At 36.7% G+C, this 15,626-nt stretch overlaps 1 protein-coding gene across 13 annotated transcripts in view; it reads left to right on the top strand.

The window, feature by feature from the left end:
- Positions 1-15,626, top strand: part of LOC115336368 (activating transcription factor 7 interacting protein) — a 118,852-nt gene that overhangs the window by 76,448 nt on the left and 26,778 nt on the right. For 9 of the 13 annotated variants that reach the window (XM_030003196.2, XM_030003201.2, XM_030003202.2 and 6 more), the window contains 6 exons: positions 1,582-1,647; positions 2,380-2,453; positions 2,972-3,060; positions 4,397-5,035; positions 6,636-6,703; positions 8,081-12,858. In XM_030003196.2, the coding sequence (XP_029859056.1) occupies positions 1,582-1,647; positions 2,380-2,453; positions 2,972-3,060; positions 4,397-5,035; positions 6,636-6,703; positions 8,081-9,610 (2,466 nt within the window). In that variant the 3' untranslated portion in view covers positions 9,611-12,858. Of the gene's footprint in view, positions 1-1,581; positions 1,648-2,379; positions 2,454-2,971; positions 3,061-4,396; positions 5,036-6,635; positions 6,704-8,080; positions 12,859-15,626 lie in introns of those variants that run through there. The other 4 variants (XM_030003208.2, XM_030003207.2, XM_030003199.2 and 1 more) reach the window with 3 other exon arrangements.

Below are 15,626 nucleotides of genomic sequence, written 5' to 3'. Positions count from 1 at the left end.
TTTTCCACTCTTCTGTTCCATTTAGACATTCTTCAAATAAATGTTAAGTATGAAAATATCTAATGCCTCTATGAAGCCAGAAATTCACTTAGAAACAGAAAAGTGCAGAAACAGGAGGACAATAGTACTGGACTTTGTAGAATGTTCAAACAAAGAAACATCACATGATACTTATCCATGTTATTTCCCCAGAAACTAAGTAATTATGTTCTAGCAAGGAAAAAAATAGCTAGTGTTGAATGCAGTATGCTTTCTTGCATTCTTTATAGAAATGATGTACATAGTGGTGACGTGAGGAACATCACAAAAATCAAAGAATTTTGAATGACAAGACAATTAAGAGCTTATGTCATAACAAATTCAAACAATAAGGCCACTTTACGTTTAACATAAAAAAAAGTATGGAAGTTTGCCAGACCAGTTCATGCAACATAACTCTTCCTCCTTGCCACCCCAGACATTTTATGCTGACTTTTTGTTAAGTGCTAAGATGCTTAGCCATCAACTACAGTGTCAAATTAATAACATCATATAAGGCTGTGAACGTGTTGATGTTAATATACTCGTAATGTCAGCTTACTTGGTTTTTATTACGCAAGGTGCTCCAAAACACCTCTACATTGTAAAAGGTAACAGAAATTGACATATAAATGTAATTAAAGGCAGACTATAATTGTAGCCTGTCATCTTGCTTTCTAAAAATGTGAAAGAGGCGAGGTTTCTAAATGGACCAGCTCCTTTTAGGTAAGAAGTTCTGAAATCATGGTATATGAAACTTGCTGATTTTTTAAAAATCTTCCATTCTTCTAGTGCTAACCTAGTGTTTTCAGGAGTTCGTAAAAAGAATTTAACTCTTGTTTCTGTGCAAAAAAAAAAGAAAAGAAAAAGTACCTGCTTAGAACAAATGGCACAGCTACTGCCTCCAGAATTAAGTCAGCCATCAGAACTGCAACCTAGACAGGGTAAATTAGGATCTTGTAATGCTGAGGCAATTAAAGAAGGAATGGTCACCAAATAGTGTATTGGGGGAAGCACAAGAAGTAAAAGACGAGATGTAAGAATGGTGCTTAAGAAGATAATGAACCTGACACCTGAACATCAAATAGAGTAGAACAAAGCTGACAGTAAGGGGTGTGTGTGATATGTAGTGTATCAGTGAGAGAGAGAAATAGGTTAAATGGGGAAAGAGTGGGTAATATGAAAGGCAAAAAGGGGTGCATTTTTCAATATGGTTGGTACATAAGGCATTAAAATAGTCAAATGCTTTCAGTTGCTTTCATTCATGTAGAGTATTACATGAACCTCTGCAAGATGGATTGCTTGTACAATTGTGAATAGGAAGGAAAATAATTCAGGTTATCTCTAAGATACCTTGATTGTGATACATGTATGTGTCTTTCTGCTGCTCTGAAGTAATGTAGTTGTACTGTATGTCAAGGAAGAATAATTTCCCCTGATATGAAAATAGTCTTTGACTTGATGTCTTAATTATATATCTTTTAGTTTGTGTAATTTCTTTGATGGTTCTTGGGGAGGATATTTATGCTTTTGTTTGTTTGTTTTCATCTTCTTCCCATTTAGGCTAAAATTGCTAGATTGACAAAGCGGTTTGGAGCAGCCAGGGAGGACTTGAAGAAAAGACAGGAAGTAAGAACTAGATTTGTTATATTTGTTTTCTGAGTTAGCCTAAACTTTGTGTTGAAAACAAAGAAATTTTATATGCAGAAAGATGTGACCTGGTTGTTCAATGGCGTTCACAAAGTAGGTTTGTCTTGTTTGGTTAAAGGCAGTGATATGAAAGAATAGTCTTTTGACATCTGTTGTGTAATTCTGATTTGTACAGAAGGTTCTTTAGGTATTATTAGTGTGAAACCACCTTAAACACTATGTCAGTAAATCTAATTTACTTCAGTCTGAAGAGTACAGAGTAAATAAGAGCAAATCCCAGTACCTTGATTTTGGGGGTGGAGGGAGGAGAGGAATGGATACAAGCAATAGTATTTCTCTGTGTCCAGAATGATTATTTTGGATTAATTACTGTGAAGAAGTGGAAGCTAAAAGTCCGTGAACGTTCAAGAAGAAATTTTGATTCTCATGCTATAAAAACCTGAAGGCAAGACACTTATGAAAAGGCAGGATGTAGGAGAGGGAGGCAGGTAGGACCAAGAAGGTTTGGGGGAGTTGTAGAACATGTCAAATTCTCCTGCAGTGTTGGCTCCAGAAAATGTGTATCTCACACAGAAATGAATGAATATAAAATATAATAAAAGCATAAGTTTGCAAGCTGACTTACAGTTGTCTTGTTATGGCTTCTTTTTTTTTTGCCTTTTGTTTTTGGGTTTTTTTGTTGTTGTTGTTTGTTTGGTTTTTTTTTTGTAGAATTCACCAAATGCACCCCTGTCTCCAGGGAAAGCAGCAAGTGACACTGCAAACACAATCAATGCGACATATCGGTAAGCAAACCACATAGCTGTGACCATGTTAAAATTTATAATAGGACACTTAAGATATGTCGTGTAATGGGTAATCCCTGTATTTTCTTCTTTTAATTAAAGTGCTTTTCCTTTTCCTTCATTGCTCTTCAATTGTAAAATTTGATTTTCTTTCACAGAAGTCATAAATGGACAGTATTGAATCCATTCTTAGGTAAACTGAGACGAGTGTTGTTTCAGCAGTTATAATGGATAAAAATGGAAGTTTAATTTCGAGGAAGGGAAAATTCTCACGGTGAAAGGCAAACTTGGTGCAAGCACTTGAAAATTTACAAATAATTCTGCATATATATATTTTTTTTTTTCAGTAGGGGAATATCCAAAGTTAATTTGCATGGGGGGCAGAAAATAAATGGGTTTAGAAAATGTCAATGAAAAGAATATCTGTAAAATAAGGGGGTTTTTTTCATCATTCTACTGTTCATAATTATAGCTGGTGTGGCTCATTGAAAAATGCTAACTGAAACTTTGTTTCTTAGAAATGCTGGCACAGTGAGGCAGATGCTGGAGTCAAAGAGGAATGTAGGAGAGAGCACGCCAGCAACTTTTCAAGCCCCTGTGAATGCAGGTAAGAAACTGTCCATGGAATATACACACACTTCTTAAAAGTTTTACTGCTTTCCATTAAATAAGTAACTAACTGAACATCATATGACATCAAAAATCATTCTTTTTAGCTCCTTACCACATTCCCAGTTTATATTTGTGTAGTGTGCTTACCAGGTAAGGGAAAAAATGTGTTGATTTGGCCAGCCAGAACATGTGGGTAGATGAGATGCTTCAGCAGACTGCTTGCTGGGTATGGCAGCAAAACTTGCACTCTCTCAGCTGCTGAGAGGTGAAACACATGGCTCACAGGCAATTTTTTGTACTTGATCATAGTAGGATGCTGGTATCTTCCCTTCTACCTAATGGCTACAGCAGTTGAGTGGGGAACTAAAGGAAGTCATAAGCCACATTTCTAAAGGGAATCAAGTTGAAAAATGGAATTTCTGGGTTAGAATTTTATAGGGAATGTAGAATCAAAACCACTATTAATTACATTCATTGTAGTCACGTCATGTTTGGTTTTAAAAATAGTTCACCTAATATTGAATGCTGAATCTTTTCCACAGAATCATCTCATAGTAGGCATATACTGGCTTTCTGTATTGTATTATGCTCCTGATCTTTAGATTTAATCCTGAAATTCTGTTGCGTAAAAGCGAGTATCTTCTCTGACACATTAATCCTTGGTTTCAGTAGAACCTTCTGGATACAAGGTCCTACCTATACAAAGCAAATTAGTCATAACTGACTTAGTTTTTCTTTTCTTGTGTTTTCTGAAGGACCAGTTTTTCTTCCATTTCTGTAATGAGTGTTTAAAATGCTATATTTCATGTGTTCTCAACAGTTGAATCTTGGGGCTTTCTTCAAGCCTGTTTGTGTCATAGTTCTTTGTATATCTTAATTTTTTGCCATTTATATGTAATTCTTTCAGACAGAAATACAGTATTGACTGTATCTTTAACTAGGCCATTGAGTATCAGAGTGTACAACAGAAGACGACTATCTATAACCTTTCTTGCAAAAACGCTAATCATATACCACATTTTTCATAGAATCATAACATGGTTTGGGTTGGAAGGGACCTTTAAAGATCATCTAGTCCAACCCCCCTGTCATAGGCCAGGACGTCTTTAACTAGATCAGGTTGCTCAAAGCCCTGTCCAGCCTGACTTTGAACACTTAGGATGATAGAGCATTCAAAACTTCTCCGGACAAACCTGTTCCAGTGACTCACCCACCACCCTCATCGTAAATCGTTTCCATTTGTTGTGCTGGAGTGAAACTTCCGACTTGGTTCAAATACTTAATTTTTTTTCTTTTTTTTCTTTTTTTTTTTTTGGGGGGGGGGCGTGTAGTGCCAGCTTCCAGTCTTGCTGCTCCTCCAACAGTTGTCAGTGGACACCCTAAGCCTCAGACTCCAGTGACCTCCACCAGCTCTTTGACAACAGCAGTTCTTCCCACAGCTAACGCAGCTACGGTTGTAGGCACTAACCAAGTGCCCAGTGGCAGCACTCAGTCAGTGTCTGTCTCATTGCAGTCTTTGCCCGTAATCTTGCATGTACCTGTCGCAGTGTCATCCCAGCCTCAGCTCCTGCAAGGCCACACAGGGACTTTGGTCACTAACCAACAGTCAGGCAACGTTGAATTTATATCCGTACAAAGCTCATCTACAGTTGGTAGCCTTACCAAAACTACAGTGTCTTTGGCCTCCACTAACCCAACTAAACCAAATAACAGCCCATCTGTGCCCAGTCCTGGCATTCAAAGGAACTCTCCAGCCAGTGCTGGGCCAATAGGCACAACGTTGGCAGTACAGGCTGTTTCTACTGCACATCCTGTTGCCCAGGCCACAAGGACTTCTTTGCCCACAGTGGGTACTTCAGGACTTTATAATGCTACCAGCAGTCGAGCCCCCCTACAGATGAAGATTCCCCTCTCTGCATTTAGTAGCACAGCTCCTATTGAACCACCCACCATTACAGCGCCCAGAGTTGGTAAGTTATGCTTGAATGTTGACACTGGGAAAAGAAAATAATTCTCAAAGGGAAACCCAAAACTGCACTCCTGTGGAAATTTGTTTGTTAGTCTATTTTACTGAGATGTTTCTTCTGGGTTGCCTTTCTGTTGAAATTGTCAAGATCAAAATCATCTCTGTCACAGATGAGTTTCAGCCATTGTTGTAAATAATCTCTCCTTAGAAGGAGTCAGCAGCGTGGCTCTGTCAGCTTTATTTTATTTAGAAATTGATTTATATAATTCCTAGCATGAAGTCAGAAACTCCTATTCTACCATTACCAACTTGGTATTTATTTTTAATACAGCCTCTCAAAATAATCTGGCTGCCTTTCTAAGCAAAGACATACTGAAAGGAAAGTATAGTCATTAACTTAATTTTCACAACACTTAAAAGTAAACAAAATGGGGGGAAAAAATGCAACTGAATGCTAACATAGTTCCAAAGAAGTACATTTATTGTATTTAAAATAAAGTCTCAGAACACAATGAATGTTTAAATAACAGTATCTAGATTAAATATTTTTAAGTATTTTCTCTCCATCTTTCACCATGCCACGATGATTTCCCTGCACTGCTGATTTTACGTACCTTGAAAATTTTTTTCTAAGAGGTTCTCAAGATTTAAGTGAGTTGGAATTATAACAAGTTTCTCATTGGCACAATTAAAATGAACTCAAGCAGAGCTTGACATCAGAACTAGTTTTATTTCATTTTCCCATCTCTAAGTTACCTATGTTAAAATCTGTCTTCCATAGAGTTAGACAGTTACATGCTTTGTATTTATTTTTAGCTCTAAAGCTAATATAATGATTTAACACAACATAAAAAGGGTTGTGACAGATTAGGCACAGTGACCAAAGGAAGGGCCTATGTGTCCAAAAAATGTCTCATTTTGTGCAGTTCACATAGCCTTAGTGTATACCCTAGTAGTTTTCTCACCAGAATTGAAACACTGCTTTGGGCCAGCACTGTTGCTAAGCTCTGGTTAAAATTAATAAGAACAGAGAATTTGGATTTAAATGTCTACATCAAATATTCAAGCAACTTCTGCTTAAGTTGCTAGTTTAGATATATGTTTGGCTGAGCTAATAAAAATACTCAGTCTCACTGCACAAATTGCCTCTGTTATGTATTTTACAGTCTGTTTAACCATCCATTGTTCAGTCAATTTTTTGTACAAAAATGTTGAATATTTGTAATTGTTTTTCAGTTTAATATCTTGTCAGTTTATGTATGGAGGGAGGAGTGGTTGGAATTATGCTTTGTCCTCAGATAGGCAAGGGAATTTTCATAAAACATTTTGAATACACTGTCAGACTTTCAAGGAAGGGAACATATACTGCTTCTAGGCTGGAAAGTGCCATTTTGCTTTTCTGTATCTTCTGTTCCCTCTGAAAAATGGTAGTTATCACGCTTGAATACTTATAATTGAAAATCAGGGCAGAAAAATGTTAAATGTGCCACATACTGAATGTTTAGTATCAAACAATTTTGAATATTGCCTCCAAATTTGTATAGGTGATAGTAGTATTTAGTACTGATTAGATACTGCAAATGAACAATTTCTTGACCCCTCAGAAAACCAGACAAGCAGGCCACCAACAGATACTTCGGCAAACAAGCGAACTGCTGAGGGAACAACACAGGTAGGTTGTTGATTGTTTCTATAAAAAATTCTAAAGTTACAATCCACAGGAGAAAAGTTCTTTACCTTTATTGCTCATAATGAAACAATTTTAGTTTCTTTTTTGTGCCATCCTTTCTAATTTCTGTCCGTTTGTATTTTTCTTCTTCTTCTGATCCAGAGTATTGAGCATGAGCTTCTGATAATCTTTTCAGAAGTTTTCTGATGGGGTTTGTGTAAGTAGATGAGTTAGTATATCAGGAGCACACTAAAAACTTGTCTGATGAAACAGAGCTAACATACAAAAGAAAACCCTGCCCAGTTTTTGTCTGAAGGCCTTGAACTTAGAGCTACAAATATTTTGTAAATTATTGCAGCGCTCTCATATCCACACTAATCTAGAAGTTAGTAAGAATTGGGAGTTCTAATATTTCATTGCCATATGTCACAGGGAAAAACAAAAAGGAAAAGAAATTTTCTTCAGGAATAACTACTTCATGATAAAGGAGAACTTGCAGTACTTCTGGATTCCTCATCTAAAATTTGTTGAACTTGCTTTGAAACTTAAAGGTTGAAATTAAGCTATTTAAAATTATTTGTAATTAATTTTCTTTCTGTGTATAGATATTTCACAAAGCACATCATGCTTATATTGCTGTTAACTGGAAGTCATTTTATTAAGGGGAATAAAATTAATTTCTTCTAGCCAAAATTTCCACATTTAATAGTGTTTCAAGGTACAGTTAAATCTGAATTGTATTTCAAAGCAAGGAGAAAATATACTGGACAAGATTCTGGTTTTCACTTGTTGCAGAAATAGTCTGGCAAAGATAACAAGTATTATACAGCATAAACTGTGCCTCACTCTACCTTTTTATTAAGGCATTTCATAAAGAATGGTTGTTTGGAACTTCATTTTTCAAAGATACCTGTGGATTATAGCTATTAAAACATTTGTCAATACTTGATATGTAGGAAGTTCAGTACCAGAATGGATGACAGATGTATGGTTTTAAGATTTAATTTTCAGTATAAGATGCATACTTTGGAATTTTTTTTCTTCAGTAGAGCCTGAAACCCGGAAAAGATTTTGGAAAAACAGCATGTGTGTGATAGTGGTATTTATCAATGGAAGGTGAGCAAGGAGGAGGGAAATAAAAGACACATGATGCTTTCCGGTTTTCAGTCTTCTGTTATAGTGTATGTTTCTAGGTTTGCTTTCAGTCAAATCAGTTAAAGCATGTGTAATGCCATGGTTAAGAAAGAAGGACCTGATGCATTTTAATTGGCTAGTGAGGTATGGAATTGACATGCCATATCATTTGAAAAATCCAGTTAATGCCACCTGCTTTTTGTTGTGTAAAATCCAAAATATTATGTATTGCTCCGCACTTCACAGCTCTCAGATCAAAAAGTAGTTCGCTGTGTTCCGTATACCTGTGGCATATTTGATGGTACAACTTTGATCAATTGTTTCGAAAAGCAGTTGAAACAGGAAGAGACTTCATCAGAAAATAAAGAAGCAGTAGAAGCAGCACAGACGAATTTTAACTTCCCCGAGGATGTCCTCTTTGGCTTGGAGGAAGAGGAAGAGGATGCTAAGAGCATCAAAAACACCCACAAGCAGACTGGCTGGGCAGCTAACCTATTAAAACAATGGCTGGCCAAAAATGGCAAGGATCCTAGCTTTGAGTTGGTCCCAGTAAGTGAACTCAATGATATCCTAAGAGAGTTTTATTATACAATAAGGAATCATGATGGAAATACCTACAGTGTGGCAAGCTACAAGTCAATGCGTGCTGGCTTAAACCGGCATCTCAAAATGCCACCTTATAATCGTCAGATTTGCTTAATGAAGGACAAAGAGTTTGCTAGTGCAAACATGGTATTTGTGAGTGTGCTGAAGATGCTGCGCATGCAGGGAAAGGATGAGACTCACCACCATCCTCCTATAGCTGCTGAGGACTTGCGTAAGATTAAACAATCTGGTGTGCTGGGATTGCACAGTCCACTGGCACTCGTCAACAAGGTGTGGTTTGATTTGCAGTTGCATTTTGCCAAACGAGGGAGGGAAATTTTAAGAGATCTGGCTCCAGATGCTTTTGTTGTTGAGAAGGACAAGAATGGGCGTCGATACGCTATGTTTAGGCATCCTGGCAAAGGAAAAAATGGAGAAGATCCTCATAAAATGGGTAAAATGTATGATATGCCAGGGGACCCAAACTGTCCTGTTTTTTCCTTGGAGCTTTATTTGTCTAAGTTGCCTCCAGAGCCCCCTGCCTTTTACCTGCATCCTTTAAAGCTAACGTCAGAGCAAATGCAAGAACAGCCTGTCTGGTACAAAAGAGAACCAATGGGTGTGAACTACTTAGGTACCATGATGCCCAGGATAAGTGTGGCAGCCAGGCTCTCTCAACGATACACCAATCATTCTCTCCGAACTACCACCATCCAGCTACTGTGTGAAGCAGGACTGGGGCCTAGAGAAATAATGGCAGTGACAGGCCATCGCTCCGAGTCTGCTATTAGACACTACTGGGGAGCTGCGGAAGTTCGCTACAGGGCTTGGTCAGATATAATGGAGAATAACGCCCCCAATTACATATATAGCAAGATCCCAAACGAAGCGATAAAAGAATCAATATCTGGTGCCTCCACCTCTTCTATAAACCATGTTGTTCTAGAACAAAGCAAAATTTTATTCCCTAAGAAATCTGTGGTGCCACCGGGTGCTAATTCTGTGACTTTAGTCCCTGAGGAACGCCCAGCTCTGAATTCCAAAAGCCCTGTCCTGTTGAACCACAGTTCTTCCAAGGTGCTTCTCCCCAAGAACGTGGCCAGTGGGAACCTAACTGCCAGTCCCCATCAAGGCTGTTGTAACAAACCTGTCTTTATAAAGCGTGTGATAAAACAAGAACCAATGACTTGATGCTTCTGTAATGGAACTGATTTCAAATGATTTGCTAAAATGGAAAAAATTACCAGACTTGTTTTTTCACTTGGTCTACTAAGGAAATTTCTTACGGTCTAGTTCAGCAAGAAGTATCCTGTTCGCACTCCTGAAGTGAGCTATGGAACAGAAACTTAAACAGAGCAGGGCTTGGAGTTTGTATGACTTTCTGTGGCAGCTGGGACTCTCTTTAAGTGGCTGAGCAGAGCTGTTTTAAAAAAATGAAAGGGAGATACTGATTTCCACTTAGCTGAAGAGCTATGCTTTCTTCACTAAGTGCATGGCTTTTATATTTTGTGAAGAGTGTATTTATTATACCATTTTGTGCCTGCTGGCACTAATGTAGCATCTTACAAATCAAATACTTGATTACTGAAGAGCACGGAGAAAGTAGAAGCTGAATGAAATAGACACAGATACACTACAAATATACACGTATGCATGAAAACACCTGGAATTGCTTGACCACTGTTGCCCTCTCTGTTCAAATTGTTATCAGGTCTACCAGAGGATTGTGCCTTTTTTTTTTTTTTTTTTTTTTTTTAAACTTTCTTGTAAATTGATTTTCTCTGTGAGCTACAGATTTGTATTGCAGGTCTTTCCTTTTCCTATTTAATATTTCTGGCTAAGATTTAAGTCATTCTGTTCTCCAAAGGCACTATTTGATACAAATTATAATAAAATTGGGATCTCTTCAGTTGTGCATGAAACAGGGAAAAGGTTCTTAGAGTTGAGAACACCTTTATTGCTTAAATAGCAAGTAATTAGAGTTGACGTGTTGTGTCTGTATGTGTTATCTTGTGAGAGGGTTTTTTTGTATTTCCTCTCACCGACCCTTTCCATTTCATTTCACATTGTCTTTGCAGTATAGTCAGTATAGTCTTTCTCAGTATAGTATAATTCACAAGAAGCACATCCTGTTCTTCCCTACCAAACCCTATCCAAATATTTTTATTTTAACTTTTTTAGATTAGTTCACTACAGTAAACTGATCCTATCATTACATTTTCCATAGATTTTTACAGGTTAGAAATTCTCAGGATAGTGGATGTGAATTTTGTCAGAGAAATGAAATTGTAGTTTAAAAGGCTCTTTAATGGAAAAAACCCTATAAATTAGGAGGGCTAGTCATAGTTCATTTTTAGTGAATCACACTTGAAAATCTAACTCATGGTTTGTCTCTGCTATTCTATGCCATAATTTTCATCAGATTCTGACAAATCACGATATCTTCCTGTAAATAAAAATGGAAAACTGGTCATCAAATCACAAATTATGGTAGGTCCACTTTGGAAGAAGAAACTGTAGCATTTACAACTGTTTTCCATTATATCAACTGAATGAAATAAGAATGGCTTCATCCTTTTGAAATGCATGTGTGTATGTGTGTACACACATGGTTTATCACATTAAGGACTTCACTGGAAGTGTTATCTTGCTCAGCAGTGGACAAAATAGAGAAAGATCCCAGCTGAAATAACAAATTGACCATGACAAACTCTTAATTCTGAGGAGAACTTCCTTGCTGGGAAAGGCTTTCAAATATTGAATGAGATTTGTCACTTTGTTATAGTCTGAACAGAGGACTTGATGTCTGAACTTTGGAGTTTTGTCTTGGCTGGTAATGTTCACCTTTGTGGCTTTGGGTAGGTTATTCATACATACTTCATCAGTTTTCCAAAGTGTAAGACCAGCATAGTGTGTTCCATTTTCTGATGGATCATGCTAAAGATTAAAATGTTTGAAAGCGCTATATTCATCTTACGTATTGTCTTTACAGTCACTTTTATTTGCTGCTGTTATAATGATTAAGCTAGTTGATGAGACATAATTGTTTATATAATAATTAATTACGCACAATCCTACACGTCCTTAGTCGCAGCATTAATTTACAACATCAGTGACTAGAGGAAGGAAATCTTGGATCCAGGATTATCATTTTGTCAAGCCTAGAGTAAATCAAATGAAAATGGTAAAGAAAGTAATCCTTCCTAATAGCTAGAAAGAAGAAAAATTGAAAAAATGAAGGGCAAACAGTCCTCGAAATATAGAACTGTGCAGTAACTTACTCTAGGATATTTTAGAGTAACATAAATTTCCAAATTTTAGGGATTCATAAAATTCATAATTCAGCCAAACAAATTTAATTTCTTGTTTGAAGAGATTTAATCTAAACTTTCATCAAGATGGGTATGTATTATCTCTCCCCACAAAAAAAAGTAGTCCTGTCTTTGTCTCGGGTAGTTGCTTGTTCCAGCATACAGGTGTTGAACATTTATTCTGCAGAAACAAGAAAAGTATGTTGCCAGGAGATGATTCTTTTCTGTTCCCTCTTGCTGCATACTGTGGTCATACTGACCACATGCCCTGCTCTGGTCCTAACTGCATCTAGGTAACTTACTGTAACAGCATATTGCTGCTTGTTTCATTCCTTAACACAAATCTAGTTGGTGATTTAAATTGAAAAAGGGACTCTTTTGGTCAATCTGGGCATGTCTCTGATTCCTTGTAATTATCCTTTGGCTTCTAACTTAACTTCCATTCTGTTGGCTTGTAATTGGGTATTTTGGGCTTCTCATTTGTTAAATTCTCATTCTGTTGGCACCAACTATACAATGTCCTCTCACTACCTTCAGTTTGAACCTGATACTTCAAAGCTACTGACTGCAGTATTACTAGCTTTTTATTTTTGTATGGGGGAAATTTTTTTTGAAAATGAGAAAAAGCACTCCTGGTTTGGGCTGGAAGTATTATTGCCTCACAAGAGCTGGAGTCCGTGTTCTCGAAGCTTTCCACTAATATTTGAATTAATTCTAATGAATAGAACGTATTTCTAACCTTCTAGAACTGAAAAATCTTTCTCCTGTTCCCCCTCCCACCCAAAGTGTTAAATGAGTCTTTCCTACATGTATTGCCTTTCTAGAAAAGCTGAAGTAGGCATACAGAATGGGTGTTTTGCTGCTTTTGTAAAGCCAGTTTTGGCTATGCGTACAGTAATATGGGGAGCAGGGGGTCTCCCCCCCCCCCTTTTTTTTTGTTTTTCCCCTTTTAAACTGTGAGATAAAATTTCAAGTCAATCCTGTTCATTGCAGTACAGGTTATGCTGTGTGAACATAATGAATTCTATCAAAATGAACATGAATTGGACTCCTCTAGTGGCAGTATCAGCAGAGAACCTCAAACAGCAGGATATCTGAGTGTTTTTTGGGTTTTTTTTTTCCTTTCCATTATAGGTGAAGCATGTTGGTGTGGACCAACAGGTTAAGTACAGTTTGTTTGTCTAAACTTAAATTTAGACTTTTGATGTAAATGTAATGAAAAATTGTTAATCATCATTTAAAATTCACTTTAAAAATCTGAATATAACAAATACAGTTTGAAAGAAATTAGTCATCTGCCATTCTTGAATTTTCTAATTAGATCTTTTCCTAAAATAAGAATATTTCATTCCATTTGCAAAAAAAACAGCGCTTAGCCTTAACTAAGACAACTAAACTAATTTTTTAAATTATGGCTGCCATGTCATTGATTAAATTCCATTTCCCTTGATGGAGATCACTCTGAAAACAGTGGGGAGTGACTGGAACCTTCCATAATACATCCATATATTTAGTTCTGCATCTCATTTTCATAATGCAGCTTTGGTACTGGTGCTGTGAATCTAGAACTTGTGTTTTCTGTGCTTTTTCCTGGTAAGTTTGGAAATCTCTGCTGTTACTTCAAGGAGTACCCTAATTACTTTTTATTTTTATGAAGTTAGCACAGTATCTTACAGTATGTTAAATCTTTTATTCTTTTATTGCTATTTAAGTAATTCATCCCCGCAGTAAGGTACTGTGATCTACAGTGTGGGAGATCTAGAAGGTAAACGTTCTTTACTATACCCACGTTCTGTGTGCCCCCTGAAGAGCTCCATTGTGCACAATGTCAAATACCTGAGGGCATTGGAAGGATGCTTTGAAATTGAACATGTTCTTGGCTTTGTTGTGTTTTTAGTCTGGTACATCTCTTTGGTTATCCTGAGTTATCTTCTCAATAGTTGCATACTGTTAAGATCAGTGTAGTCAAAGTTTTCAGTAAGCAGCTCGGACGTATGATTTTGCTGTATGACTGCTGCTCCTTTTTCAGCCTTCCTCTGCTTCTTGCTCCAAAAGAAATGACCACAGGGGTGTGGGAGGGGGCATCTTACTATATTTATGTTAGTCTCTCAACTTCAGCTTTTCCTGCGTACGCAGAAATTTAAGGGTTGTTATCCAGTCCCAGTCATTTTATCAATGGCCGTTCCAGTGCCTCAGGTCCTAGAATTGCATTTCTGAAGACATGACAAGCACTTTTAATGTATTGGGGTAAATAATATTGTTACAGAGGCAAAGGCATTTTTAATTATATAACAAATCTTTAGAATGGTTTTTCAGTATTTTATTATGAATCCCAGTTATAGATACAGGATTTATATATATTATATATAAATATAGCTATGGTATACTAAGAGAATCTATGAAAGCAGCTTTTATTACATTGTGACATAAAATAACAGTGAACAAATTTAAATGGGGTTGGATGTGTTAAAAATGGATGGCATAAAGTCAATCTGCTAAAGAATGATTACGTTATCGTTATTAAAACACCAGGTCAAGTGAATAGTCTTTTCTTCCCTGTTCTCCACTCCAGGTGCACCTTATCCTCTTACGGAGTAAATCTTTTTTCAGTCTAAATTTCATCTGTGCTTTTCACCTTTTCAGCTAATATTAGTTTAAAAAAAGAAAAAAAAATCACCACCAGTGTCCTATCCATTTCCCATTGTTTCTGACATGCCTTGATTTGTTTGGTTGAACTACAGTTTCATTTAAGATATTTTGCTGACTATTGAAAATTCATCAGGTAAAATGTTAATAAAGTACATTTATAACTCCTATCCCTTTACTTTGCAATGTGTAACAAAATTTGTGAATATCTGTTGGGAAACAATGTGAACAAAGTGGATATGTCAGCTTACAGTTTATAAGCAGCTATTAATTCTATATTGTTGAAGCATTATTGATGAATATGTTCCTTGCATTTCATGGTTTTGTCACTGAAAATAAACATGCATAATTATATATGTAAAATGGGCTACTTGATTTTTGTCTCTGACCCTGGGGTTACATTTGTGCTGTTTAAAATGCAACTAGCTGTCATCTGTGAGGTGGAACCTTTACCTGAGACTAATTAGAAATCCAAATTATAAAGATATTAGCAGGAGGACAGTTTATAAAATGAATTTAAAAAAAATAATCTGAAAAATTTCCAACAGGACATCACGTAGCTGAATTGGGTGGCTCTTGTAAGGAACAAAATTGTATGATCTTTAAAGTGATTTTTCTTTCCCTGAGACCATATCAGTGTTACCTAAACTACCCCCAGTTACTGAGAGCAGCTTGCAGTAAGTAAATATACTTGTGTTTTGTGGGCTCCGAGTTGTCATTTGGGGCCAAAAAATGGAGAGGAATATTAAAACAATCCAGCTGATGATGTCGTTGCACCAGACGTGGATAATAGCTTTTAAAGGCCGCATTAAACTAATCTGAAAAGTACTATAAATATATTTACTGATTAATAAGGTGATCTTCCATCATCCAAGATGGCCATCCTACATAATAGTGTTGGGAAACTGTCAGTGGGCTTTTGGGAGAACGAGGTAGATGTTTCACCTTAAAAGAGTAAGAACCAGTAGAGAGATGTGTGTGTGCACATGCATGCATGTATGTGTTTATTATATACCCTTTTAACTGTTTTGATTAAGGAAAAACAAAGTCACAGTAGCAGAGAAATACTTTAAGCATTGTGTCAAGAGTTCCTTTGTGGCTTTTAGTTGGAATTATGATAGCTAGTGCCTAAAAACAGCATTTCTGGCAACCAATCTCTCAGCCTTCTTGGTTTATAATTCTTATCAATAGGGGTAGCAGAGCCAACGTGTAGTGTAGTCTTTGCACAAAAGAAATGAGAGGGTATATAA

This window comes from Aquila chrysaetos, chromosome 26 (genome assembly GCF_900496995.4).
Source record: "Aquila chrysaetos chrysaetos chromosome 26, bAquChr1.4, whole genome shotgun sequence".
NCBI classification, from domain to species: domain Eukaryota; kingdom Metazoa; phylum Chordata; class Aves; order Accipitriformes; family Accipitridae; genus Aquila; species Aquila chrysaetos.
This window is presented reverse-complemented; position numbering and strand designations above follow the sequence as displayed.